Source organism: Chelonia mydas, chromosome 6 (genome assembly GCF_015237465.2).
Source record: "Chelonia mydas isolate rCheMyd1 chromosome 6, rCheMyd1.pri.v2, whole genome shotgun sequence".
NCBI classification, from domain to species: domain Eukaryota; kingdom Metazoa; phylum Chordata; order Testudines; family Cheloniidae; genus Chelonia; species Chelonia mydas.
Window position 1 is genome coordinate 23,058,146 of NC_051246.2, and position 27,169 is coordinate 23,085,314.

General features: G+C 41.2%; 1 protein-coding gene across 4 annotated transcripts in view; it reads left to right on the plus strand.

The window, feature by feature from the left end:
- Positions 1-5,953: 5,953 nt before the first annotated feature.
- KMT5B (lysine methyltransferase 5B) overlaps positions 5,954-27,169 on the plus strand; it is a 48,894-nt gene continuing 27,678 nt past the window's right edge. Inside the window, exons 1-3 of one of the 4 annotated variants that reach the window (XM_043550202.1) lie at positions 5,954-6,157; positions 19,722-19,964; positions 21,602-21,749. In XM_043550202.1, the coding sequence (XP_043406137.1) occupies positions 19,805-19,964; positions 21,602-21,749 (308 nt within the window). In that variant the 5' untranslated portion in view covers positions 5,954-6,157; positions 19,722-19,804. Of the gene's footprint in view, positions 6,717-6,789; positions 6,863-19,721; positions 19,965-21,601; positions 21,750-27,169 lie in introns of those variants that run through there. The other 3 variants (XM_037899530.2, XM_037899531.2, XM_037899532.2) reach the window with 3 other exon arrangements.

Sequence of the window (27,169 nt, forward strand, 5' to 3'; positions counted from 1 at the left end):
ACCAGCAAAAGGTTGATTTTCATTTTTGCTGGTTTGGGTTCTGTAGTTTCCGCATCAGAGTGTTGCTCTTTTAAGACTTCTAAAAGCATGCTCCACACCTTGTCCCTCTCAGATTTTGGACGGCACTTCATATTCTTAAACCTTGGGTCGAGTGCTGTAGCTATTTTTAGAAATCTCACTTTGGTACTTACTTTGCGTTTTGTCAAATCTGCTGTGAAAGTGTTCTTAAAATGAACATGTGCTGGCTCATCATCTGAGATTGCTATAACATGAAATATAAGCAGAATGCAGGTAAAACAGAGCCGGAGACATACAATTCTCCCCCAAGGAGTACAGTCACAAATTTAATTTATGCATATTTTTTTAATAAGCATCATCAGCATGGAAGCATGTCCTCTGGAATGGTGACCGAAGCATGAAGGGGCATATGAATGTTTAGCATATCTGGCATGTAAATACCTTGCAGCGGCGCCTACAAAAGTGCCATGTGAATGCCTGTTCTCACTTGCAGGTGACATTGTAAGTAAAAAGCAGGCAGCAGTACATCCCGTCAATGTAAACAAACTTGTTTGTCTTAGCAATTGGCAAACTAAGAAGTAGGACTGAGTCGACTTGTAGGCTCTAAAGTTTTACATTGCTTTGTTTTAGAGTGCAGTTATGTAACAAAAAGATCTACATTTGTAAGTTGCATTTTCATGATAAAGAGATTGCATTACAGTACTTGGATGAGGTGAATTGAAAAATACTGTTTCTTTTATCATTTTTACAGTGCAAATCTTTGTAATCAAAAATAATACTATAAAGTGAGCAATGTACACTTTGTATTCTGTGTTGTGATTGAAATCAATATATTTGAAAATGTAGAAAAACTACCAAAAATATTTAATAAATTTCAATTGGTATTCTATTGTTTAACAGTGAGATTAAAACTGCGATTAATCGCGATTAATTTTTTTAACTGCAATTAATTTTTTTGAGTTAATCATGTGAGTTAACTGCCATTAATTGACAGCCCTAGTAATAAGCTTACCAGAGATCACCCCCCTCACTCCAAGGGTGCTGGTTGGTGATTAATCCTTCAAACCCACACAGGGATTTATCCTGTGGTCATACATTCATTACAACTTCAGAACAAGCAACAGGGGTGGGGTAGAGGGAGGGGCCATGGCCCCATCACGTTTAAATGTGATTTTCACTTTTTATCAGTCATAAGGGCGAGCAACGAGGGCAGGAGGGGGCGGAGAGGAGCAAGCAGAGGCAGGTTCTGGGAGGAAGGGATGGCGTGGGGGCAGGGCCTCGGGGGAAGGGGGTGGCACAAGGGTGGAGGTTTTGGGGAAGGGGCAGCATGGGGGTGGGCAAGGCCACAGTTTGGGCACTGGTGGCCCCTCCATCTTCTAGGGAGCTTCCACTGCTCCTGACAAGCATCCCCAGTCTTTTTGGCCTCAGTAGGCCAAAGTCCTTCCAATCCTTCCCTAAGGATTGCCCCCCCCCAGCCCTTGGACCAGAGGTGCTGTCTGTTTGAAGGCAGGCTCTGAGTCAGTTTAAACTGGGCTATTTAACCAGAAGTCCTTTCTTTGTCTGCTACTCTGTAAAAAATCCAATCTGAATCAGTATATGTGAGCCTCTGCAGGTAGTGCTGCTTCTCTGGAGGTGTTACAATCTGAATGAATTTGCCTAAACAACTGCCACTGTTTACTGGTGGAACTGTAGCTACCCCTTCTCATGGAAATACACACAATCCCTGACCCACAAAGATACATAAACCAGTCACTTAATACAATGGACTCCAAAGCTATTAAACTTCATTCAATAAGGTTTAATTTAATTGAATAAAGTTTGTCCAGGATACTGCAGGAAATTGCCATACCTACCTGCCACACCTACATGGCCTCATTAAATTGTCAGTGGAAAAGGGGATTGTCAATTATTGTTGCACGTTCATAATTCTTGAAATTACCATTACCACAGTATTTAAGGTTAGATTTGTAAATAAACCAAGCTGGTCAAATTTAGTACTGGTGTAAGAGGACACACCATTAACTTAGCTAGGAATGTATTTGTTTCCACTAAAGCTAAATTTGGCTTGATATTAGTGGAAAGCTTTCCTTCAGAGGCAGGCTGTGAATTTAGGCCCTGATCCTGAAACTGGGGCTGAGTGGACACACCCTTTCACCTGCACAGAGCCTGAGTGATTTCAGGTTTCAGAGTAGCAGCCGTGTTAGTCTGTATCCGCAAAAAGAAAAGGAGGACTTGTGGCACCTTAGAGACTAACAGATTTATTTGAGCATAAGCTTTCATCAGCTATAGCTCATTTTATCGGATGCATGAGTGATTTCAGTGGAACTCCTTATAGAGGCAAGGTTCTCACAGTATAGGGCTGTAAGGATCGGGACCTCAGTTCAGGCCCCAAAAGCAGGTTTCCTTAAATAAAAATGGTTTTACAAAATCTAACATGAATAGAAATATTTAAGTATGATTTCTCAATGAAAATTGTTTAGCCAAAACAACAAAAACAAAAAATTAAAACACATTTTTTTGTTTTTTCATTTATATTTTCTTCATCTCACACAAGTTCCCCTGCCCAAGGTGGGAAAAGAATAAAAAGTCAACAAATAGCACAACTGGCTACTATTAAATTCAACTAAACTGAAAAAAATTAACCTGTTAACCCCACTGTTTAAGAATTAAAGTCACTTAAATTATTTTTATCTTGTCACTGTCCATTGAAATTCCTATCACCCCCTCAACTGAATGGTAAGGGTCCTAAACTTTCAATCCTATAGCTTCAGAGCAAACTTTCTTGTTAAGGTGGCAAACTGTCATATCCATTTTGAATGAGTGTGTGAATAAAGTAATATTTTCCATCCATTTAAAAGAATAAATGATTCCATCTTCACCTTCCTCTTCCCTGATAGTTAACTCCAAAACCAGCAAAATTTTCAGATTTGAAACTTTCCCTATCTTACTGAGCATTATGTCTACTACCTAGTTAGAAAATACTTGGCTGGAAAGTAACAAAATTTAATACTGAAAATCATTTGAGGCCTGTACAACAGAAATTTTTTACTAAATTTCTGAGCTTGCACTTCCAGGGAGCTGGGCTTTGTGTGCATGCTAGTTGTCATAAGTGTATGTAAATCAGCCAGTCAGCCTTAAAGAGACACAGTCATATTGAAGTCTAGTCAGTTTTAAAGAAAGTTGAAAGTAGCTTAATGTACTAAACATGCTCCTGACCCACTCTGCCAATTTTTGTGGTTTTTACCATCAAACTTTCCTATTTTAAAAAGTATTTCTTATCCATGTTCCTGTGTGAAATACCCATACAAAAGGACAACGGATTGACTACTGTACAGGGGGAAAACAGTGAAGTTGATTAATACAAAGTGCTGTCAAATGCACAATGTAAACAAACTGAAAATATTGCTTTTCTTTAATCTCTTTCAGGTATAATAATTTTTGAGTGTTGTCACAATAGCAGGGAAAACTCTTTTTAGACAAGTGTGTTTTCAAAAGTTGACATCCTTTCCAGGTTAACCTTGATTCTCCCTCCAGCTCCCTTGCAAGAGTCTATGGTAGGGGTATTCTCAAGGTTCATTGTTTTAACTGGTTCAGCTACACCAACAGCTGCCCATCCATTCCTGGAATTGAGGCAAATCACTTGTGAAGACAAGGCCAAAGGCTGTTAGCTTCCAGGCCAGAAGTAGCTGGAATTCAGTGAAAGGTGAGGCAATCCCTGTAAATGTAAAACCCAATATGGCAATTACCTCGGGGGCTAGTTCATAAAGTAGACTGGGCACTCTGGGTCCTTGTATAAATGTCAGTTATTAATGTTATCATGGTATCACCAAGTGTGATGATATTAAGTATGTGCCATCACTTCTTATTTAAAATCACTATTTTCAGAGGTTTACAACTTGACAGTAAAAGTTTGTCCTCTGGGCTAACAGCTGGCTGCACATTCTCAGCTTTGGGAGCAATTACTTGTTACTAAATTTCAGTAAAATCTATTTAATAAGGAATTTTTTTTACTCAAGTCACTTACCAGTTTTAGAAACTTTTTTTGCTTGCTTGTGTAATTCAAACTGTGAGTTAAAACAAAATTCCGCAAGCAATGAGATTTGATTAAAAATCCTTGGATTTCACATCTTTTAATAGTACTAATAGAACATGAAGCATTCAATACACATGCTGAGGTGTTGCTGGGTAGAGGTTTTGTGGCGTATGTTCCCTTTTTGGGGAAATGCATTTGCTATCTTATCTTGACTTCTTAAACTGCTTAAACGCTGCAGAGGCCACCTAAAGTGCTTGTAAAAAATAATAAAACTGGTGATACTAAAAACTAGTCATGCTGTGTATATAGATCAGATTATAAGAAACACAAAGAGCAACTTAAAATATTACACAAGTGCAGTATAGCTAATGTGGTGAGAACTTTTATTTTTGAATTTACTTCTGCAAATATAACATTTTCAACAATTATTGCATTATCATAGGTTTTCAATTCAGTTATATTGTAGTACATTTTCTGCTTAGAGATGGGAGGAACAATTTTCAGAAATGTCCATGGCATTCTTTTCCTTGCCTCTTTTCAAATGACACAGAAAAATAACTATTTTGATGAAGATCACTAAAAAAGCTAATGTGCAATACACAAGCATGTGTGTATGAAGCTGAATGATTCTGGCATGCAGACAGCTCAAAATGACATATCTCTGATAAATTACTTGTATTAGTGCACATACTGGTATTAATTTATAAACTAATGGTAACTCATAATTGTAGCCTGTCTTCAATGGGGTCCTGTTTTATGATGTGCAGTTAACCTAGAAAACTGTTAGGACACGCATTAAAGAGGGTAACTGTGTATTAGGGAAAAGCAGTTCATCTAAGTGACTCAGGTTTTAAAAACAAGAGATCCCTTTGTAAATAAAGGTGGGAGAAGGCAGGAGAAAGGTATGAAATGGTGGCTAGACCGTGTGGGAAAAGGGCAGGGAAGAAGGGGCACCCCAGCCACCTTTTAAGTGTTGATCTGCCCCAAGTCAATGCTTAATGACATTCTCAGATAATAGTAACCAAGACTTTGCAGAAGCCAGGCCTAGGGCAGCCTGCCTGTACCCCAAACTCCTCATTCCTGGCTCCACCCCAGAGCCCGCACCCCCAGCCAGAGCCCTCATCCCCCCACATCTCAACCCTCTACCCTAGAGGAGCCCACTCCTGCACGCTGAACCCCTCATCCCTTGCCCCACCCTGCAGCCCTCAGTCCCACACCCCAATCCTCTGCCCTAGTCCTGATCCCCCCCCACACGGCAAACCCCTCATCCTCAGAGCCCTCACCCCCCCCCCCATTGTGCAGTATGGGGAAATTGTTATGTGCTATTTCCAGTCCACTTTTACATTATTTTAAAATATATATATATAGGCTTATATGTGGGGGGGAAGCAGGATTTAGACCCATTCTGGGCACCACCAAATATGACATAAACCTGCTGCCCCTGGTGCGTGCCATGACCCACCCCTGACTTTGGGGCTTTTGACTGGAAGCCAAAGCAGGCGAGTGGCAAGCACCGAAGGACACAGACGCTGTTAGCCAGGCCCTGCCTCAGCAGAGCCACCCCTTCAGCAAGGGAGGGATGGCGCCTCGGGCTACAAGTAGCCCAGAGAGGCAGCGAGCCAAAGTAAACCCTGGAAACCCCCACGCCCTGAGGTGGCGACCGCCCCCCATATGCGCTGACACACACAGGTGGGTATCTGGAGACCGGGGTGAGAACCCCTCGGGGTCCCCAGGGCGGGGACACTGGAAGTGTGAGGCGGGAGAGGGGGATAAATCCCCTCAGCGCTCCGCAAGCGGACAAGTCTCCTCGTCGTGTGCGAGCGCCGCGCCTCGAGCGACCCTCACGCCCCCCCTTAGCGGGTGGGCGGGGCTCATTTTCCTTCCGCCGCTGCCAGTGCCTGGTATTTAAAGGGCAGCCGGCGGCGGAAGGATTCCTTTCGACGCCGCTCGGATCCGGGACTTCTTTTCGTGCTCCGCCGCGGCCGCCCCGTAAATCTGTAGTGTGGCCGGAACTCGTTTCAGTGTGATGGTGTAAACCCTTCCGCTCGGCTCAGAGCCGTGTGAGAGGTCATGGGAGTCGTTCGCCGTACTGTTCTTCCGCCACAGGTGAGGCGCAGACGGAGAGACCTGTACGGCGCTGACCCTTCGCTCTGTGAAGTAGCGTGAAGAGACAAAAGGGATTTATTTTGAGGCGTATTCCTCCGCCACGAGGAGCGATCTAGCTGGGGCTAGGCTTGGCGTGTTCCTCCGCCGCCTTGGAGCACACGGGCAGGAGGCGCCTCTCCCGGCTGTGAGAGGAGGTAGCGGGGCTAGGAGGAAGAGGAGGGATCCCGGCGCGCAGCGGAGGCCGCTCTAAGTTGTGTGAGCCAAGTGCCGGGGGCTCCCCGCGGAGAAGCAGGAGGCGGTGACTGTATCGCCACCGCTCCGCAGGGTCTCTGCGAGGGGGCCCAGGGGACTCTTTGTCGCGGGGCCGGCGGATGGATCTCTAGGTGGCTCTGCCCCACAGCGTTTGGCCCTCGCTGCCGCCATCTTGGATTTTAATCCGCCATTTTTCCCCCTGGAATTATTATTATTTTTTTTATGATTAATTTTCTTCTGGTCGGAGCTCGGGGCAGCGGGGCCGGGGACGGCGGCGGGGACCCCAGCGCGGAGGGGCAGCCAGGCGGTAAGTGTTCGGTGGGGTGGGGCTGCCAAGCGGCCAGTGGCCCTGTTTCGGGGGGGCCGTGCCCAAGTGGGCGGGGGGGGCGATCTCCTTCCGGGGAGGGGCCCCCAGCCCAGGGGGTCCGCGGCTGCTGGGGGAGGGGAGTTATGGTGAGCTGGCCCGGGGGCAGTTAATGTGGGGGTGGCTCTGTCGGGGGCGCTGGGGGTGGAGGGGGTCGCGGGAGGCAGTAGCTGGGGCGGCGGGGGCTGCACCGGGGGCATGGCTGGGATCCCAGGGCGGGGGGAGTCGGGCACCGTGGGGGGTACTAGCCAGGACCGGAGGGGATGGTGTGGGGGGTAACGTCTGGGGGAGGGACGGGGGTGATGTGTGGGGCGGGGGTGGCAGCCGTGTGTGTGTCTCTCCCCCCTCGCCCTCGCTGAGCGGGGGCCGTGTGTGTCTGCCCCCGGGGGATCGCAGTGCGGCTGGGTGCCACCGCGAGGAGAGCCGGGTGCCACCCGGGGAGGTTGCGGGCGGTGGGCTGCTCTGTGACAGCTGACATCCTCTGGTTCTCCGGGATTTAAAGGGACCCATGGCGGCTCCGTCGGCCGGGGAGGAATTGATTGACAGGGGAAGTGGCTCTGGGTGTTCCGTCTCCTCGCTGGGTGTGGAGGAAAAGAGGGGGCTGGGTGACCGTGACACCTTGGGCTGCAGTGACCAGGAAGGATGAGGACTTTGGATCCTTCGAAGGGACTGGGGTGTCGGTCCACATAGTCCAGAGAAGGCAGGAGGCGACCTCAAGGGGGCAGCATAGCATTAGAGAAGAAGCAGAGAGTAGACTAGCATAAAGTTGCATCTTCCCTGGCGATCTGAAGGAGCTTCCCCCTAATCCATTTCTTCCCTGCGGTTAGGAATTGGGGAGCAGTTTCACTCTGCTTGGGTGTGTGTAACTGAGGACAGAAACTGAGGAAACTGTGCTGTCAGCTTATTGCAACTTTGATACTCAGAGATCTGATCACTAGAGTTCAGTTGTAGAGTTTGCATCCTTTGTAGCTATGTATGAATAAATAATATTACAGTCTTAATCTGTGTTAAATCTCTGCTGGTTGGCTTTTTATTAAACCTGTTTTGAATGGGCATTCTTGGTTCTGAAGACATTGCCATTATATTGAAATGTCTCCTGTTTTCTGTTGATGAAAGACCAAAAGTTCTGAAGTTACAACAGGGATCATGAGGAAGGAAAATGTGTATCCTCATCCAGAATCAAACTTCTACTGGGGACTTTTAATTAAATGGTCTTTTAAGAAATTCCTCTCTGAAAGAGAGCAACCAGGGGGAAAATGTGTGAAGTTTTACAGAGGTGTCTTAACAAATCTGTGACAGAATCCTTTTATATATAGTCTTGAGTAATTACCTAATGGTTTCTGTGTATTGATCACATATATGTTTATAATATTTCCATTGAAATCGAGGGTAAATTGAAAGCACATGCATTCTGCCTTCAACAAAACACTTAAAAACTGATTACATTGTAAATTAGCAAATTAAAGGTGAGTTTTATTTGAGCCAAATGAGCTTCAGATTATATATTGACTGTAGAAGTAGAACACACAAGATTTCATAAAGTTGCACTCTAATTTATTAAACTTGAAATAACCCCAGTCTTATGAATTTTAAATTTATCAGAACTATTAGAATGTTTTCATAATACAGCTGTGTACGAACATTCATACACACGCATCCTTCAGTTTCATTTTTTCTTAAAAGTTAACCTCTAGGTTGAATTTGTTCAAGATAGCTGAAATATACTAATATCTCAGAAGTAGAATGGTAGTAAAATGCATTTGAAACATAATTAAATTGCCCTAATATAAGATTTTCTTTGGTTACAAGACATACGAGTCCTAAATTCTATTTGGTTTATTCATCATAGTAACACCTAATTAAAAAGTAGAAATAAAATTTGTTGAATGAAGCTACATCATCTTACTTAGTAAATGAATGTTTATATATCTTGATCTTTCTAAATGCATGTCGTGTTAGAACAGATCCATGTGTATTCATTATAAACATTGAAGAGGGTTTTGTATATGTTAGTTCTAATCTGATACATTGTGCTGCTATAGGACTGCAGTTCCCAGTATTCCTTTCAATTCATACAGTACATTGGTTTAGCCCAAGACACATGCCTTAACTTATCACAGTAAGGATTCCTTGTTATCTCACATGATTTTACCATGAATGTCTGTCAGTCTGCTGTTCTGAGGTAGCCTCTGCATATTCCCACTTGTGGGATATAGCCTTCCAGTGTCACTGAGCTTCATAAATCTTTTAGAAAAGTAGTGACTTTTGGGACTGCATGGGTGCTCCCTCATGGCACCGAACATTTGGAGCCAAAGTTATAGAGATGCAATGCCACTAGTGTGCGTTTGTTTCCTTTCCATGGTCATTTACAGGCATAGGACTTCTGCTTTGTGTACAGAGGCTCGGTTTGTTTGTTTTTTCCCCTGTCTTATTACTAATTTTTGGTAATGTAAAAAGCTTTAGGGTTTACATGTGTAGATTTTTGGACTTCGGGTTCTGAGGCATCATGTCTGATCTGGACCCCAAGGAATCAGTAGTGGGAAAAGTCTGGTCTAGGTGGTGTTATCTCATGGTTCCCTGTCCTCCTAGGATTGGATGCATGAACTCCAGCGTATAATATTTCTTGGGGAAAAGGCCGTTGCTTGGACAGTTGTTCAGAATGCTGAACCTTCATTCCTTGGACCTGAAGGGCTCTCGCACTAAGCCTCCTGCTTTCCTAATTATGGAGGCCTTATGAACTAGATCCGTGGATCTGTCCTTGCCTCAGTGCCCCATAGCTGTGTGGGGACAAAGTAACTCTTTGTCTGCTTCAGACCCCTTTAAAGTAGGGAAGCGGAAACCTTTGATGTCAGGCCCAAGATTTTCATCCAGCTCCATATGGCAGAATGCTCTCTGTTCTCTTCTGAGACAGAGTTGATACTGCCGTAGCCAGCTCTATTGCCCCTGAAGGCTCTGACGGTGTTTGCTCCCAGACAGGACCAGCTGATCTAGCGAATATGCCCCTTTCAGCATTGGAGACTTTCTGTTTTGGGGGTAGTGTTAGTTCTTTGGTGGCAGTGCATTTTTATCCCACACATACAGTCCATTCCTCTTCAGAGGTATTTTGTGGTGAGTTCTCCTTTGAATCTGGGAGTGTAGCAGGGTCTGAGAGTTCAGAGTCTCTAATATATATATGGGGGGGGGGGGGTGTTGCCTGTGTTGGCCACAACAACATCTGAGATGGGCTTGGAGGCTCTCCTGAACAGCTCCATTCACAAGAGAGCTTTGATTGGGCAGATTCTCATTCCCCTTTGGTCTCTGCTATGAGTCTTTTCTCTGAGGTTTTCAGGATCCTTGGAGCAGTCTTCTCCAGATTCCTTTTCCATGCCTCCCTTTTAATCCATCTCATGTTGAAACATCCCACATCTTGGGGTAGGTCCGCGCAACAAAGAAAAACCTGCAGCTGGCCCATGCACCCAACTCATGTTCAGGCTGTGGGGCTGTTTCATTGCTGTGTAGGCCCAAAGAGACTAAGGGCTCTAGGGTTGGATGTTCTGCTCCATCTGACAAAGAAGTCAAGAAGATGTATTGGGCAGAAGTGTACTTTTTGTTTGTTGGAGATTTATGTTTATAATTATCAGGCTGTTGTGCCCCAATATCAAATCAGACTTTGGTACATGATGGTCCCTTTACTTGATTATTTCTTGAAGTAGGAAGAAAAAGAAGTGAGACATCATTGCTGAGGGGTGTGGTTCCTCAGAATGCCCTCTGTGTGTCATCAGTAGCTGGCATCTGACCTCATGCTCTGCTTGCATTTGCTGGCATCACTGCGTCAAGGCTAAGCGCCTTATGGCAAAATGGGGGATTTCTCCTTTAATGGGAAGACCTTATTCAGTAGCAAGACCAATGAGTTACTGAAGAAGATGAAGTTTTGGTCTCTTGTTCAGTCATCATTGGGGCTATCCAATGTAGGCCGACGTAGTTTTTGTCCAGATCCAAAAATAATACCTTCTACTGCTTCACTTTAACCCTTCTCTCCAGAAGTCTCAATTGTGTCAAACTGAAAAGGCAGGGTAAGAGGAGGTATTTTAAACAAATATGGTTCTTTAGTGTTCTCCCTACCCAACCCTAAATTTACCTGAGAGCCTAGTCCTAATCTTAATTTGTTAACTCTCTCTTCATCTTTTTCCTTTTGGAGACCATTTGATAGCTTCCTTGTGGTGTAAAGTGGAACTACTACTGATCTCTGGGTGTTGGAGTGTATGATCTAACTTCATCCTGTGCCGCTTCCCAAATCCCTCTTTTCCCTTTCCCTCTTCAGAAATTCCTCTTGCGATGAAGTGGATTCCTTGTTAAGGTTGAGCGCTACATAGGAGGTTCTACTACAGTAAAAAGAGTGGCTGTCATTTGAGGTTTTTCCACTTTGCAAAAAGAAACATAGGTTTTTATCCCATTGTGAGCCTGCAGTGGTTGAACTGATGCGTCAGACAAGTTTATTTTTCCATAAGATTTCCCAAACAGGTGGAATTGTGACTGCTATGAAAGCAAAACAGGTTCTATGAATGTAGTTGGTTGTATCTTATTTTAATTCAAATTATAATGAGAAACTTGTCTGTTGGCTTTAAATAATACAATTACTAATGAAGGATGTCTAGTATGGCAGATTAGAGTAAATGTCACTTCTATACGTTATATCACTTTTGTTGTGGATGTGTTGAGGCTTATTTTAAAGTTTCCTTTTACACTGAATTAAACACTACATCTCTGATATGGTGAATATTGCAGAAGTGAGTCCACAGCTTATTTGATTTCATTCTTTGAACACCATACGTTTAAACTTAAAGTGGCCTGGGCCACCTTACAAATTTTTGTGGCTATAAAGTCCTACTTTCCTAAAATTAAAGAAATTCCATTATGGTTCCAATGGCAACAATAACTCCTATGTCTTGCCACTATATAGTGTTAACTGTAATGTCTTAGATCATCCCTACCACAATGATGCCTCTTGGTAGTACAGCAGTACAGGTAATAGTCCCATTAAACGTATGAGTAGTCCACTCATTTTTAAGGATTTACATAAGTATTTGCAGGATATGTGCCCGAGTTTTGTGAAACTACGGTTTTGCATTTCTTGTTAGCGTATGTAAATCTCAAAGGTAACTTTTTTGTTTAAAATTTATCCTTTAAACCATATATTAGGTTTTATTTTTCAAGACTGTGAAGACATTTTTGATCAGTTTAAAAAAAAAAAACTTGAGGAGAAACTTAAGTTTTGCAAAAGCTTGTTTTTACAAAGAATTTAAGACCAATGAGAAATCTTTCCACAAATTAAAAAAGCAAAACCACTGTTTTAAATGGACACTTTTGCAGTGTTTGAAGTCTATGTCCAAACTCTTCATCACTGCAATCAGTTACACTGCCTACAAAAAGAATAAAACAGACTTGATTGACTTTCATTTTCCCCACTGAAAAATGTAAACAGCATAAATACTGAAAAGTAAACTGGATTTTTTAAAAATTATTATAGATAATACCTTAGATTATTAGAACTATATAACACAGGTAAGCAGACTTGTTTGTCTGTTATGATTATGTTGCCAGTGTCCCAGTTTTAAGTTTAGTTAAAATCTTGCATATTCTCTAGCCCAGGCATCCTACAGAGCATGCAAAACTTGAAATTAGTAGCTTGGGTGCTCAATGGAAAGGCCGTCAAGCTTACCTTTCACCCAATCAACAAGAGTCAAGCATAACTGGCAACTTACTTTGCTGGATGTTCACTGCCAGTTTCAAAACATGCTTTCTAGAGCTTGGTGCTGTCTGTAGTAAAGCCCCAGTCTGTATGAAAATTGTATCTAATGTGTCATCTAAATAAACACAGTAGGGAATTCAAGGGAGGTTTGGTTTGTTTACAGGTAGGTCCAGAACATCCAAATGTTAAAGAATGTGTAATTCCTTTGTGAGTTTGAGGGATGGAACTAGTCAGTCTATAGTTTCTGTAATGTGTGTTAGCCAAGTATTTTTAGGCCAGATTTTTTCAAACATATCAAAGACATTTGTCTATGTTAATGGGTAAATTCTAGCAAGCTTCCATTTTTAAAAAGATGAGTTGTCTTCTGAGATATTTCAACACAAAAGGGTATCTCAAAAACTTAGACTTTTGAAAAATACATTTTATATCTCAGAATTGGCCAAACTGAACCGTTATAAACTTCCCATAACACTTCACCTTTGGTTAAGAAGTACAAGAAACTTCAGAGGAAAAGGTAACTGTTACAGAAGCTATAACTGTGTGAAAATAGAACTTTATAAAAAGTACATTCTGAGGTATATTGCAGCACTCTAAGGGTAGGTGTGCAGAGTACAGACTCTGCATGCCTAGCTAGTGTAGCATGGGTATAAATACCAGTGTAGACAGTGAGGCACTGCTTAGGTGAGTAGAGTGCCCAACATGCCTGAATCTTAAGGAATGTGTCCGATGTGGTTCTTTACTAACCCAAGCAGTGCCTCCTACATCTACACTGCTATTTTTAGCAATGTAGTGTTCTGCTACCAGAGCCTTTCCCTGCTACCATGAAAGACTCAGGTGGGAAAATTCTCTGGCAGGGGGTGGGTAGCAGGGAAAAGTTTCGCCCCTTCCAGAGTCTTTTACTGCTGGGTGTAACTGCACACCACAGTGAGTGTGGATGCAGCTTGTTTTTCACTGTGGCGTGTAGTTACATGTTCCCTACACTCCGCTACAAGTGTAGAGTAGGTCTGATACTGGTGATGTGATTTCATTCTTACTGTAATAAGCAATGTGGGCAAGTGACATGAAAAAAACTTAGTGAAATGAGTATTGCCAGCATGCTTTTAAATAGGGTGCTGCCAGATCTAATTCTTTGACTAACCACAGGACTTTACATTTTACACTGCTTTCTAGGGATGTGTATTAATGTAAATACGGCATTTTTACATATATGATTAGCCACTTTATCTTTGTGTACCTTATAGTTTTGGGGAGCATTCAGAGAGCACAGTAATAGGTGCTATGGGTTTTAAAAAAAAAAAAAAAGTAGATCTCCAACAGGGTTCAGAAGCTGATAAATGTAATTGAATTTATCATCTTGAAGTCAGCACTCAGAGTGTCTGGATGTGAGAGATGTGAAGTGAGATTAGGCTGTACATTGAAACTAAGGGCTTGTTTGCACAGTGAAATTTACCAGTATAATTTTACTATAGTTATACTTGTGTAACTCCCCATTTGGACACTCTTGTTCCAGAATAAGAGTTACACTCGCGTAATTAGGCTAGTAAATTTCCTGCAGAGAAGCCCCAAGTTAGAACTTATTTATGTAGTTTATTGGGTTATGTAGTTTGAAAGACTAACAAGGATCCTTAAATGTATGTGAGGGGTGAGAATTTACCCCCAAGCAGAGGTTTCTACCACTTGAAAAGGAAGAAGAGCCTGAGATTCCATCAAATACATGGGGATTTCACTATTGCCATTCTAATGTGGCTACATGGCTATTACAGTGATGAGTGGCAGATCTGTCTGTTACAGAAAAACGTAATTTCTCTTTAATTGTTCAAATTAAATAGTGTTGCACAATGTCCCTCATTTGAATGTTAGAATTATTTCAGAATTTAATTTAAACTTCATAAAATCTACCATTAGCCCATGATACTTCTCCGGCTGTTTTTTTGCATAATGCAGGTTTGATTTTGCACTTTTGGTTGGCATGATGAGTGAGTCTCTTGCTTTGTTTTGCTTTGATGCCTCCATCTGACCTAGCAACAGTGTTGGTCACCAAAGAAATTCTGTTTCTTGATTTTGGACCTTGATACCAGATCTTGGAGGTAGTGTGTGTTAATAAGGAAGAAATTCAGTGTAGGGCCAAGATGCGTATACATGATACGCAAAATTCTGCGGACACTTACAACTGGCTTGCAAACTAAAATTGTTTAATGCCAATCCAATATAAAAGAGGTGGGAGTGGTCAGACAAATAAAAGTTGGGTCCCAGTGGGGCCTGCGGAGAAGTCCACTGCCCCTTCCTTGCTGCTAGAGTGTAAATTGTTTTGGAGTTTTCACCAGAATTGCATCTGTATCCTACTTAGGGGAGTTCCTGTCTCTTGTAATCGCCTTGACAAGTATTTGTCTAATAAATTTGCATAATTATTACTTAATTGCATTTTAATTTTTGGCTACAGAGACCATCTTTACCTTAAAATTGAGCAAATTAGCCTTGCTTTTTTCCCCCCCACCTCCTCCCCATGGATCTCTCACCTGTCCCCCTTTCCCTCCTTCCTTGTTGTTGTTTTGTATTATTCCCCTCCTCCATGCCCCCTGCCCCTTCCTCCCCCCCCCCCCCCCCCCCCCCCCCAAGAATTGTACCAATGCTGAATTTACAAACAGTGCTTCTTCAGTGGCATCTGCAGAACCAGAGTTAAACTGACTCAAGCCTAGTTTCCTCCTTCATGTAGCATGTTTGTTTTCCTGGCTGAAGTGTAACTGATGTGTTTCTTTCACATGTCACAGCAGAAACACTCACCCATTATTTGGACAGAAGCACTTAATGTGGTTACGTTAGAACTCATCTGCTACAATAAAAAGTTCCTCCAACAGACTTCAGTTGCCTGTACTTCATTTTATTGTAGCTTGGCAAAATTCAGTCTGGATGTAAAAAGATGCTGGACTGAATTCATGTCCACATGATATTTGTTACCTCTTCACAGCAAAGAGTTGCTAAAACAGATTTAATTGGAATACATATAATCTGCCTCCATAGCTGTGGTGGCTTAACCAAAACTTCCTGCTGCAGAGCTTTTCTGAGGAAAATTCCAAACCATTTTTTTTTTTTTTTTTTGGTCATATGGTTTCCATTGCATTCTAAATACTTTCACTTTGTATTATGATATGACAATTATCAGAAAAGATTCTTGAACCTCTATATCTTTGCATTAGAGTTCTAGTAGGTTTTGGAGCTTGTAGTTTTGTTAAATCTTCTGTCCCTACTTGTCATGTTTTTCCTTTACCTTTTGTTTGAATAATTATTTGCAGTCTTTTGGCAGTACTTCTAGCCATCTGTATTACAAACGTTTACTTTATTATATGGCACTGAGCACTTTGGAGGCATAGGATACCTAATATAATTATTTTTAACTAATGAAAACATGCACTGAACAATGTGGCATACTTTTCCTAAATGTTGGGAATTTAGAAAACTCTTAGAGCGCAATACATATAAAGTATCTGATTAGGTCACTAAAAATCTTGCAATCTAATCTGCTAGGATAAAACGCTTTTCAACTGGTAATACTGTAAATTGAGTATGACAAGCTTATTGTGTACAGTACATTTATGCTGTAAAACGGACCCTGCTTTTTCAATTTAAATCTGACTCCTACAATACCTAAATGCAATTTTCAGATTGTTTAGAACTGGATCACTTTCTCTACAAATCATGTGATCACGAGGATCAAGGTACAGTGGTGTACAGCAGTAATGTCTTGCTGATATAATAAATTGTGCAAAAGGCTGTGAACAAAAAGCGAGGTTTGCTGGTCATTTACATACTGCAGATTTTCTGCTCTAATTTTAACACTACTTACTCCTGGCCCATTGAGCTAGACATAATTTTTACATGGACTAGTAGGTGTAGTGGTAGCCTCAGGCCATTAGATCGCTATCCGTTTTAAACTCTGAATTTTAAATTAACAGACTTAACCTTTGCTTTTGATGTCTTCCCCTTCCCCCCATCCATTTCTAAAGTTGTCCATTGTCTCTGCTGTTTGTGTTCCTTATTAGTTCATTCTGTTTTTATTGCTCTTTGTAGAGTAATGTTAAGTTGTGCTTTACAATTCGAAACAAATTAGTGTTCTATCAGGAGGTATACTAGAAAATAATCTTCTTACTTGATCGCATATGTATCCATCAGTTCTGACAGTTGAGGAGTATTCCTCTTAGAAACTAGGCACACTCAGAACTTTTAAGTGGACCTTTAGAACTCATAAATTCTGTCTGCTCTGCTTCCAGAAGCTGTAGTTAACTGTGCTGCAATATAATTCCCTCAGATATCCGTGCTTGCAATGGAATATTTCCCTGTTGGGGATCAACATGTTTTCTTTATTTACAACTCCAGGACCATTGCTTGAAAACATTTACTAGTCTTTTATGTGTGTGGCAAGCTGAGATGTTTGACGTAAAGTCACATCATTCTCATTACTGTCTTTGCCATTTTCCACTCAGATTCCAACACTTGAGTATCTGAGATGTCACAAACTGATGAAGGTAGAAGTGAATGCTTTATACTATGTAAAAATTGGGATTCTCGTCTTTTTGGTACTATCAGTCATTGATTTCTAGCACTAACGATGTAAAGAATATCTATTACCAAAATCATATGATGATGGTACGAAATTTTTTTGCTAGTCATTGTGGTTTGAGAGAGCAGTGACAGCTATAATTCAATCTAGCAGGTTTTCTTTTGTTACCAGTTGACAGATGAATATAGCAAATCCCAGATTTTGGTCTAATGTAACTTTTAATCCCTACGTAGTCATTCAAAATTCCATTTATCCAGATGTTTCAGAGACAGTTAATTTTCAGTGGGGATTTCCTGAAGTGTTTTGTATTTATCAGCACTGAATGATCTAGCAAAGAATTTGAGCACCGTATGATATCCATCACTTGTTTGGTCATTTTGTCCAAATGCAATATTGGCTCTAAATGTAAGCATCATCGCTCAGAGAGCTGATTTAGATAGTTCTACTTAAGGCTACAATTTTTTCAGGAAAAATTTTAATAACTGTCCCAGCAGAGGTGCAGAAAACAAGGATATGTCAAAGGGAATGGAGGCCCCATAAGGTGGAGCTGTGATTGGACAGCGAGCCCACTGTACACTTACCCTGCAGCAACGGCTGTTATCCCACAGGGCTGGGCCCGCTTCCGTGCTCAAGGCATCACGAGCTGGCTGATGTAGTCACAGCACCATTCAGGTTTGGCTCATCTGCCCCAGTGGAGATAGTGTGGATGTGGGCCATATTTGATTGGCATTGTGACTCCGTGGGTCAGCTTGCAACGCCAGTCAAATTTGGCCCTCTGCACCTCCTGCGACCATGTGGACCAGCTTGCAATATTTGAATGGGTAAAGAGCTGCTGCTGTGGGGGTCACAGACTTCATTCAGATTCACCATTACAGTGAACACTGTGATCCCCGTGTCAGTACTGTAGCTTAAGGCCATGTCTACACTAGAGACCTTACAGTGGCATAGCTGTGCCGATGCAGCTGCGTCATTGTAAAATCTCCTGTGTAGCTGCTCTGTGCTGATGGAAGAGAGTTCTCCCGTCGTCATAATTAAACCAGCCCCAATGAGTGGTGGTAGATGTGTCAGTGGGGGGGTGTCTCCCGCTGACACAGCTCTGACACCAGCGCTTCTGTCGGTGTAACTTATGTCGCTTAAGGGGGTGGGGTTTTTTTTCCATACCCTTGAGCAACATAAGTGATACCAACAAAAGTGCTAATATGGACATAGCCTAAGTTATGGCTGTGTGAAAGCCTTATACAAACAAGAGAAACCATCTAAGACCTGGATCCTTAAGTGCCTTCCAAATATGCTCTAGTGGGGGCGGGGGGTCGGCAACCTTTCAGAAGTGGTGTGCCGAATCTTCATTTATTCACTCTAATTTAAGGTTTCATGTGCCAGTAATACATTTTAACGTTTTTAGAGGGTCTCTTTTTATAAGTCTATAATATATAACTAAACTATTGTATGTAAAGTAAATATGGTTTTTAAAATGTTTAAGAAGCTTCATTTAAAATTAATTTAAAATGCAGAGCTGCCCCTCCCCCGCCCCCACCCCCCAGACCGGTGTCCAGTACGCAGGCAGTGTGAGTGCCACTGAAAATCAGCTCGCGTGCCGCTTTTGGCACACATGCCATAGGTTGCCTACCCCTGCTCTGGTGCTTACAGTTGAATATGGGGTAGACTGCAGCAGTGCATCACCAGAGTCCATTACAGGCAGCTGGGCTACAGCTTCCTTTGAGGAGGGCATGATAGTCAGATGTTTTACCCCTGGAGCCTCCTCTGGCCTATTGTATGTACCATTTTTATAAGTGGTCGAGCTGTGTGTGTTTTGAAAACATGATTTAAAATGAAACTTTGAACCATTGTTTCCATTAGAAATGTCAAACACTTATTGGGTAGCATTCCCCCAGTATTTTCTCATATGGAGGTACCAAGTTTGCTTACCCAATTTCAAAGCCTCCACTGCTGTGGATCAAGTAGCTGTTGCAAATGATCAAAAATAAATAAGGGTGTGTCTGATGGCTCCTGCCAGGGCTCCTTGTTCGAGTCATGTGAAATCTGTTCTGTTTCTTTCTGTGCCCTGAGTGCTGCCAGTAAGTTATTAATCCTGTGAGCATAATGCCGGTTGACATGATAATCACCATCACCTATGCTGGTTAAGTTTATAGCTTTAAGATTAATCTTTTTTCAAAAAATATAGGACTCCTAGTATTTACAAGCTCGATAGACCAACTCAGATTGTAAACTGTTTTGCTGTGAGGAACTTTGTTGGATTACTTATGTCTATAAAGTACTTCACATGCTTATGGTACCATATGGTAATGTAGAAGTAATAATGCCTTTCAGCATTAATCAGCACAGTTGCTGATACTCTCTTCTTGTCTCTTCAAAAACATGGTGCTTTGACATGCATAACTTCCACAGTTGTGCATCCTGATCAGGGAAACCTTTGTTTGTATCAAAGTATAATTCCTTTAAATATTTCAAACTAACAAGTACTCAGTTGGTTTCTTGACTCTTTTTTTTTTTTTAAAGCCTATGGTTCTTGTAATTTGTTATAGTTGTACAATAATTCTTACTGTTCCTGAGCACCTCTGAGATTTTGTCTTAAAACTGTGTTTTGAAAATGGCTTCTCATTTAGTTTTAATCTTTTCGTATATTTTGGTGTTTTGTTTCCACTAGGAATTGAAACTGAAATTATTGACCCACTTCTCCAAGGCTTTTGAAAAGTGACTAAATGCAACTGGGTCAGGTTGTCTGTGGGAATGAAGTGGCTGGGAGAATCCAAGAACATGGTAGTGAATGGCAGGAAAAATGGAGGCAAGTTGTCTAATGAACATCAGCAGAATGAGTCCAAGTTGCAGCACACTGGAAAGGAGAATCCAAAGACTAGCAAAAATGGAGTTGAGAGAAGATCAAGCAGATGTATGTACATGTTCATGGGGTTGGGTTGTGATGTGAATCATAGCAGAATCTTGCTTACTGATTTGTTAGCTTTTTAATTGCTTATTCTGAAATCTTGAGATACATGGTTAGTTCACTGGGAAGGCTGTTGTCCCCACATACAGTTAGCAGTAGAATAATTTTTATTATGCTTGTAATTCAGTGGTGATTGTTTCAGAAATAAGTATCTATTAAATCCCATTGAAAAGTTAAATGCAAACTATTTAACTTTGATTTATTTTGAATTAAGTGGAAAAAATTTGCATACAGCAAACATCCTTAATATGTGATGGCTAAAAACTAATATGGTTGCAGAGTGGACTTTAGACATATTCTAAAATAATAATTTGTCCACAAATCTTGTGGAACCAGTTGTGAAAGTTACATAAATATACATTCTTACATACATAAACCCCAATTTTATTAGTCACACCTACATGAGTAATCCATTGTAAAGCTGAGATTTCTTAAAAACAAATTTAAATTTTTATTATGAATTTCAAGTAGAGGACCAGATACAAATTTCAGGTAACACTGGTATTTGGAGTTTGGAAAAATCAGGCTTTGCTTTTATGTTGTCACTTGTTAATTTGATATCTCTGAGGCAAATATTGCTGAATTGTGTACTGATAATGATTTTATGAGCACATATCCATGGTTTTAGGCACCCTTGACAGTATTTTAAAAATCAAATTACACCATCCATTCTGCGTAGCCTTACTAACCAACAATAGCTAGGGAAAACAATCTCCCCTTTGCATCGTCACTTTCCCCCTTCCTGACGACTCATCTCCCTCCTAATTATCCCCTTTAGATGGGCCTTTTGCACGTCTGAAATGTTAACAGATTTGGGTTACTTTATTCTGGGTGAAATGGTACAAGTTCCAAGGTCAAGGAGAACATCCTACCAGCAATCCCCTTTCTTGCGGATCTTGGAGTACTGTTATAATAACCTTTTAAATTCTGGTATGCCACTATAAAAAGCATGTTTCCAAACTTAGCCCCAGCCTCATTTTCTGAATGGTTTTGAGAGGTTTTTGTGAAGCACACTGCAATAATCTAATCTCTAGGCAAGGAAGGTATGTGAGACTGTTTGCAAGGTCTGCATCTGAAAGAAACATCAGTTTTCTGGCCATATTTAAATAATAGGAGATCACCTAAACCAAATTCTAGGTCAGCCCAGGATTAGAGAAATCTCATGTTTTATCTGGTCTTTTGCCCTGTCCAAGAAAGATAGCATCCTAATTTTTCATGGCCCCTTGCCACAGAGACCAAAGGAGATCAAATAAAACGAAAGAATGAGAACCTACATCATGCACTCACAGGGTAGAGATCACACTCATGGTCCTCACTTCTTCCCCTCTCCCATTATACTTCCAATCAACAAAACAGGCTGCTGGAATCCCTGGTGATAGCAGAGTGGTCTCTCTCTTAAAGGGACTTACTTTAGCTGGTGTCCCAGCTGATTGAGGGCATCCAAGCCAGAGCTGCACTAGTACAGTGCCTTGCACTTCTTGTTGCTGCTGGTATCCTTGGTGGAGTTGCCCTTTTGAAGGGAGGATACTGTAAGATTGAATAGTTTTCTATTTAAGTAACCCTGGTGTTTTTGCTTTTCGCAGGTAGTGGTGCTTCAGGATTTGAGGGCCAAAGTCGCTACGTGCCTTCCTCTGGAATGTCTGCCAAGGAGCTGTGTGAAAATGATGACCTAGCAACTAGTTTGGTTCTTGATCCCTATTTAGGTTTTCAGACACACAAAATGAATACTAGGTAACTTCGTTTGCCTTTATTTACCTAGCAGAGAAATAATCATCTTAGTGATGTAGACAGTAAAGGGTAAATGAGGAGTTTCTTGCATATCTGTAGAAATTTACAAAATGGTAATATCTGTTTTTATATTCTTGTTCTCTTGGGTATCTTTAGCCTTCAGAGTGGTGCTGCTCTGGTAAATGGGACTCAGAGCATGGTAGCAATATGTAGCTGTACCACTATAGTTGGTATTTCCATTAAACCCTGTTGTCAAGTTCCATTATTGAGCAGGAACTTAATAGAAAGTTTCTTAATCTAGGTAACAGTTACGTTAATCGGTTCAGAAGGGGGTTATATTAACCTTTTGAAATAATGTTTGGTGGTAAAAGTAAAATTTTTGTTACTTCAGGTGTTGGACTTCCTTCAGTCTCTGATTTATTAAAAGGCTTGGTGTAACCATTTAAATGTTGTTGGCACTAAGGCCAACAATCTCAAACAAGTGCGTGCAAAATCCCACTAGAGGGATGCAATTCAGATTGTCTGTATGCATGCCTATATACATGTGCACACTGGGGACTTGTGCACCCAAGTCAGACGTATATATTTGTACTTGGACACACACCTTCCTGAAAACTTGAACCTAAAATTGGTGTGGATCAGTGTCTGGTTTTTGAGAGTTTGTTCCTATTTTTCAGAAATACTACAGATTATATACAGTCTGTAACATCCTGTTTAATTGTTGCCTGTGTATGGATTTTTATTGCAGTAGTTTAATTCTATATGCTTACCAAAAATACATATAATTGTGGGAGGAACTGTCTCTTATTTTGTGTTAGGCATTGTATAAACACAGTGGAGCCTTGATCTCAGTTGGAGCCTTATTACAAATAAAAAATAATCAGATTATTCAGACAGTTCATGCTAATGTTTCCTTGAATAAATTTTTGTTTTGATTTATTGAAGATCCAAAATATTTAACTATTATGTTAGAATAATTTTTATCTAAACATGACTATTTATATACAATCCCATTACTAGATTGTTGCTGTATTTTACTAGGTCAAATAGGTCTTGGATGTAGAAAAATAGGTTGACCAATATGAGTGCTAAATTAATTCATGTCATGCAATAAAAATAATTCACTAGTAAGGTCTTACACATTAGGGTTACATTGGTGCAGTGGAGTGTTAACAAACTCTTGAAATCTGCAGGCCCATTCTAAAAAGCTGCATTTTCAGAACTCCGCATCCATCCTTCTGCCCTTCATTTAAGGAATGCTTTCATTCTTCAGATGTACTTCAGGGTATTGGTTAGACTAGCATCTTGAGTCCACAATAAAACTGCCTATTTAGGTAAGTATTCTTAGGGTCCTTGTTACCGCAGTATTTGAGCATCTGCTGTAGTTGGCCCAGCTGATTGCAGATGCTCCTGCAATTAAAGGAGCCCTCTTTCTATTGCCTGGGAAGTCAGATGAAGGAGATGGGTGTATACATGATTCTGTAGCTTCCTGTCAAGGCAATGATCGTGCAGAGAAATTATTTCTCCTTTCTTCATTTTATGATTGACATGCCGACTTAATAAATGTGTAATGTTTTCTGGTTATAAGACTACGATGAGCAAACTACATTTCTTCAGTTTTTTTGTTTGTTTTAAGATGTTACTATTTCAAACAAATGGTGGTGAAACAAAAGACTTATCACCATGAATTTCTTCCTTTCTCAGATGTGTAAAACAGTTACAGGCAGTGTGCAATTAGACTTTAAGGGTAATAGTTATTAAATTTGAAGCAGTGTGGGAAACATTTTAGGGAAGCTTTAAGCTTCACATTTGAAACACATTTTCTCAATTCTGTTGAGATTGTCTTATTGCAATGAATTAAAATAAAGGCATCAGCTTAGTTCTTATTTAGCTCCTCTTGGTCACATCTGGTTATTGTCAGGGCAGGACAGCTTGGTTTTTGTTGCTTTTATCTAGTAAGGTATGTTTCTTGTTTTGCATTGTCTTATGAGGTAAAAAACTTCAGATGCAAAATGACTAGATAATTGTTCAGGGAATAAGAAACACTAGTACCAGGACATACCATGATAGTAGAAATTAAATTAGTTTCACAACTCTTAATTTTGAAACATCTTCAACTTGAGTGTTAAGAGGTCTTGGAAACATTACACCTTGTATATTGAAGTGTGTCTAAAAACAAAATATCCAGTCACGGTAGAAAATGCACTTTTTTCCTTTACACCTTCAGGCAAGTTGAGAGGAGGCTGCTATGCAAATGGTTACGTCACAAATATTCTACAGTAATCTTGAAGATGTTTGTATCTGTTGATTTGCATATGGTTACAAGGTTTGTATTTATGTAAACAACAGTCCAGCACAAGGCTGATTGAAGGTCTACTTTCACTTACATCTCTGGAAGCCAAGATCCTATTTTCTGCTGCAATTGGATAAATATACAAATATCTTGTCTTAGACCCACAGAGAAAATGTGTATATGATTTAGCAGTTAAGGGTTCTTTAAGGATTTGTTATTTGCACAGAAATCATTGGGCAGGGCAAGACAAGACATCTTTAAAATTCTTCATAAAACATTTAAATTAACATTTTCCCTTTCCTCTTTTTGCCCTCCCCCACCCCCAGTTGACTGAGCTGCTGCTGTCAAATAGAAAATAAGTGTGGTGAATTGTGTATTATAGGTTGCTGGTGGTTTTATTATTTTTCTCTGAAACATTAGTGAAAAAATATGAAGTCTGAAATAATATGCCTGGATTTAGTTAGAAACTTTAATGCAGTATTCTCATGACCATGCCTCCTCAGAGCCCCACATGCCATGTGAATCACCAAATCCTTTTGAATAGTAATTGGTTGGTGTTTTGAAGAGGAAATATTGTAAGATAAAGGGGCGCTCTAATAAGCGTGCCACCAGACTCCTAGAATTTGGAGAAGTCACCTATACTGGGATCACAAGAAGAATAGAAGCAGGTCATCTGTGGCAAGATGGATCCATCTGACTAAAGCACCAGAAGTCAGTGCACTTTGAATACTCCGGTAGGTGGGATATTGGAGACTCAAATTATCATAGTACCAAGCTCCTACTACTTCACCTTCAGGGTCTATCAGAATGGTTCAGGTGAGATTTTCTGTGTACCTCAGCATTCCCCAGAGCTTTGCAAATAGGTCCTTGATGCTATGAAAGCCATGTTTCTGGAGCAAACCAGTATCATTTTCAAATCCATTGGATCACAGTTCTTACTGAATCTAATTTTGGTGCTTTGAATTTCTTGAAACCAAGAAAAACAGGTTTTTTCACTTTCTACTGCAACATTATCTCAAAAGGAGCCTAGTTTTTTGTATTGGAGCATCTGTGGAGCATTAAACGTCATCTTAGGCAGCTTCAGAGTTTTAATCTCACCTAGGTTTTTCTCCATATGGGTATTGTGCATCTTAGGGCTTTTAGGCCTTTGATCCTCTGCCTCCTGAGTTAGTGATTTCTCCAGGGAGTGATGATGAAACAGGTCATTTTCTTTGCAGAAGGCAGTCTTCTCGGGGTTCCTTTACCGTAGCCCCCACAATTAGTAGTTCTGCTTGATGATGTCGGACACTTCTAAAAGAGGAACTGGAAGGCCAGTCCTGAGAGGTTTACCTTTCTACTGCATCCTCTGATGAGGCTCTTACCCACTTCCTTCTTTCCTCTGAAGGGCCTGGTGTTACTGAGGACTTGATGGACTGATAACTCTGGCGATCCATATAGTGACTTTTCCCAGAAATAACACATTATTTTGACATCTTGAATCTCCAAGAGAAAGTAGTCCTCTCTATCAATTAAAGTCTGCTGGAACTGGCTGAAGAGGTCTGCAACCAGTCTTTCTTGGCTGCCTTGGTTTCTAGGAAATCATGTTCTTTGGACCAAGAGCTAGGGAGGAATTTGAGCTAATCTCTCAATATTCTTCCACATGCTCACTTGTGGTTTTGCTGCAAATGATAAATCGCAAGCTGGGAAAATGGCATATATCCCGGGAAACAAAACATCCAGAAGTTAGGTATGTCTAATAGGTTATTTCTCTGCAGTCCTGATGCTCAAGGCCTCTCACATAGGGACATGATAGCCTGGCAGCAAGTCCTCATTATAGTTTAGGATGGCATTTTAGGCCCCATTTATTCTAATGGACAAGAAAAAGGGTTCCTCAAGGTCTTTGAGGACCAATAAGTCTATGTAGGCATTTGCTGAGAGTCCCGTTTGACATATCCAGTGAAGCTGTCTGCTTTTGGCCAAACTAGTCTTTCTTGCAGGAGACCTTTCTGGCTCTGAGATTTTGAACTTTTGGCACAGGCTTAAGGCAAAATAATGGATTCACTCTTCTAAGGGACTGATGAGGCCTTAAAGAAACTGAAGACCACCAGACCCACAGCCAGGTTTCTAAATTTGGGTCACTTGGCTCCTAAAAGGTGCTTTCTGGTTCCAAATGTTGCAGTTTTGAGAGTTCTCTTCTGGAGCTGCCTGGCACAGGGCCCAGACAGTCCTGGAAGCTTTTCCTTCTCCAATGGGGATGGAAAGACTTTCTCCTCTACCGCTGCAGCAGTATGCAGTGCATCTCAGCAGTATCTGAGGGTGCGACTCATAACCAGTTGTAAGACTTAGATTTTTTTCACCCTTTCCGCTCTTTTACTCTTGTTTGGTAACTGTCCCTTTTTTTCTGGGGTGGGCAAGCCATTTCTTCAGACTGAATCTTACACACAATCAAACAGGGATGCACCTTTAGTTTGAAACCATGCCAAGTTCTGTCCTGTACCCTTTTTAGGCATCCTTCTCAAAAATTGCTAGAAGAAGTAGTGTTGACTCTCTATTGAAAATGGGAACTCTGTAGATGTGGTGCCAAAACCTTTCTCCTGATATTTTTCACTTTCTGAAAGACTCAGTAGCCTGCACCTATTCTGGCACTTACCTAAGAAAATCCAAATTCCGCCTGGTTTTGTTAGGGAGATAATTCCTACTGTCAACTCTCAGGACTAGTTCAGGATCCTTGGCTTTCTTGTTTTCCTGTCTCAATAAGGAAGATATAAGAAGTACTTTAGGTTCATGGCAGGCAACAAGCACTACTAGTATAAGGTGTTGTGCTTTGGGCTGGCAGCAGCTCCTTGTATATTCACCAAGTGCTTGATGGTAGTTGTAGCTGATCTGCTTTGTTGAGACCTGCAGATGTATTTATATCTTGTCTGGCTCATAGGAGCTCAGTTGTACAGCAGGGTAGCTCCTATCATGGGGCGGGTAGGGGGCTTGATTTCTCTCTCTGTCTGAAAGTAAATAAATCTTGGTCTAAAACTTAGGCTCTAAGCTTTTGTAGGGGATACAGTAGATTCTGCAAGGGCTCTAGCTTGATTATCTCAGAATATCCGAGACCTGATCTAGGCAGTAGACCCAGCTAAATCCAGCCCAGAACAGTCAG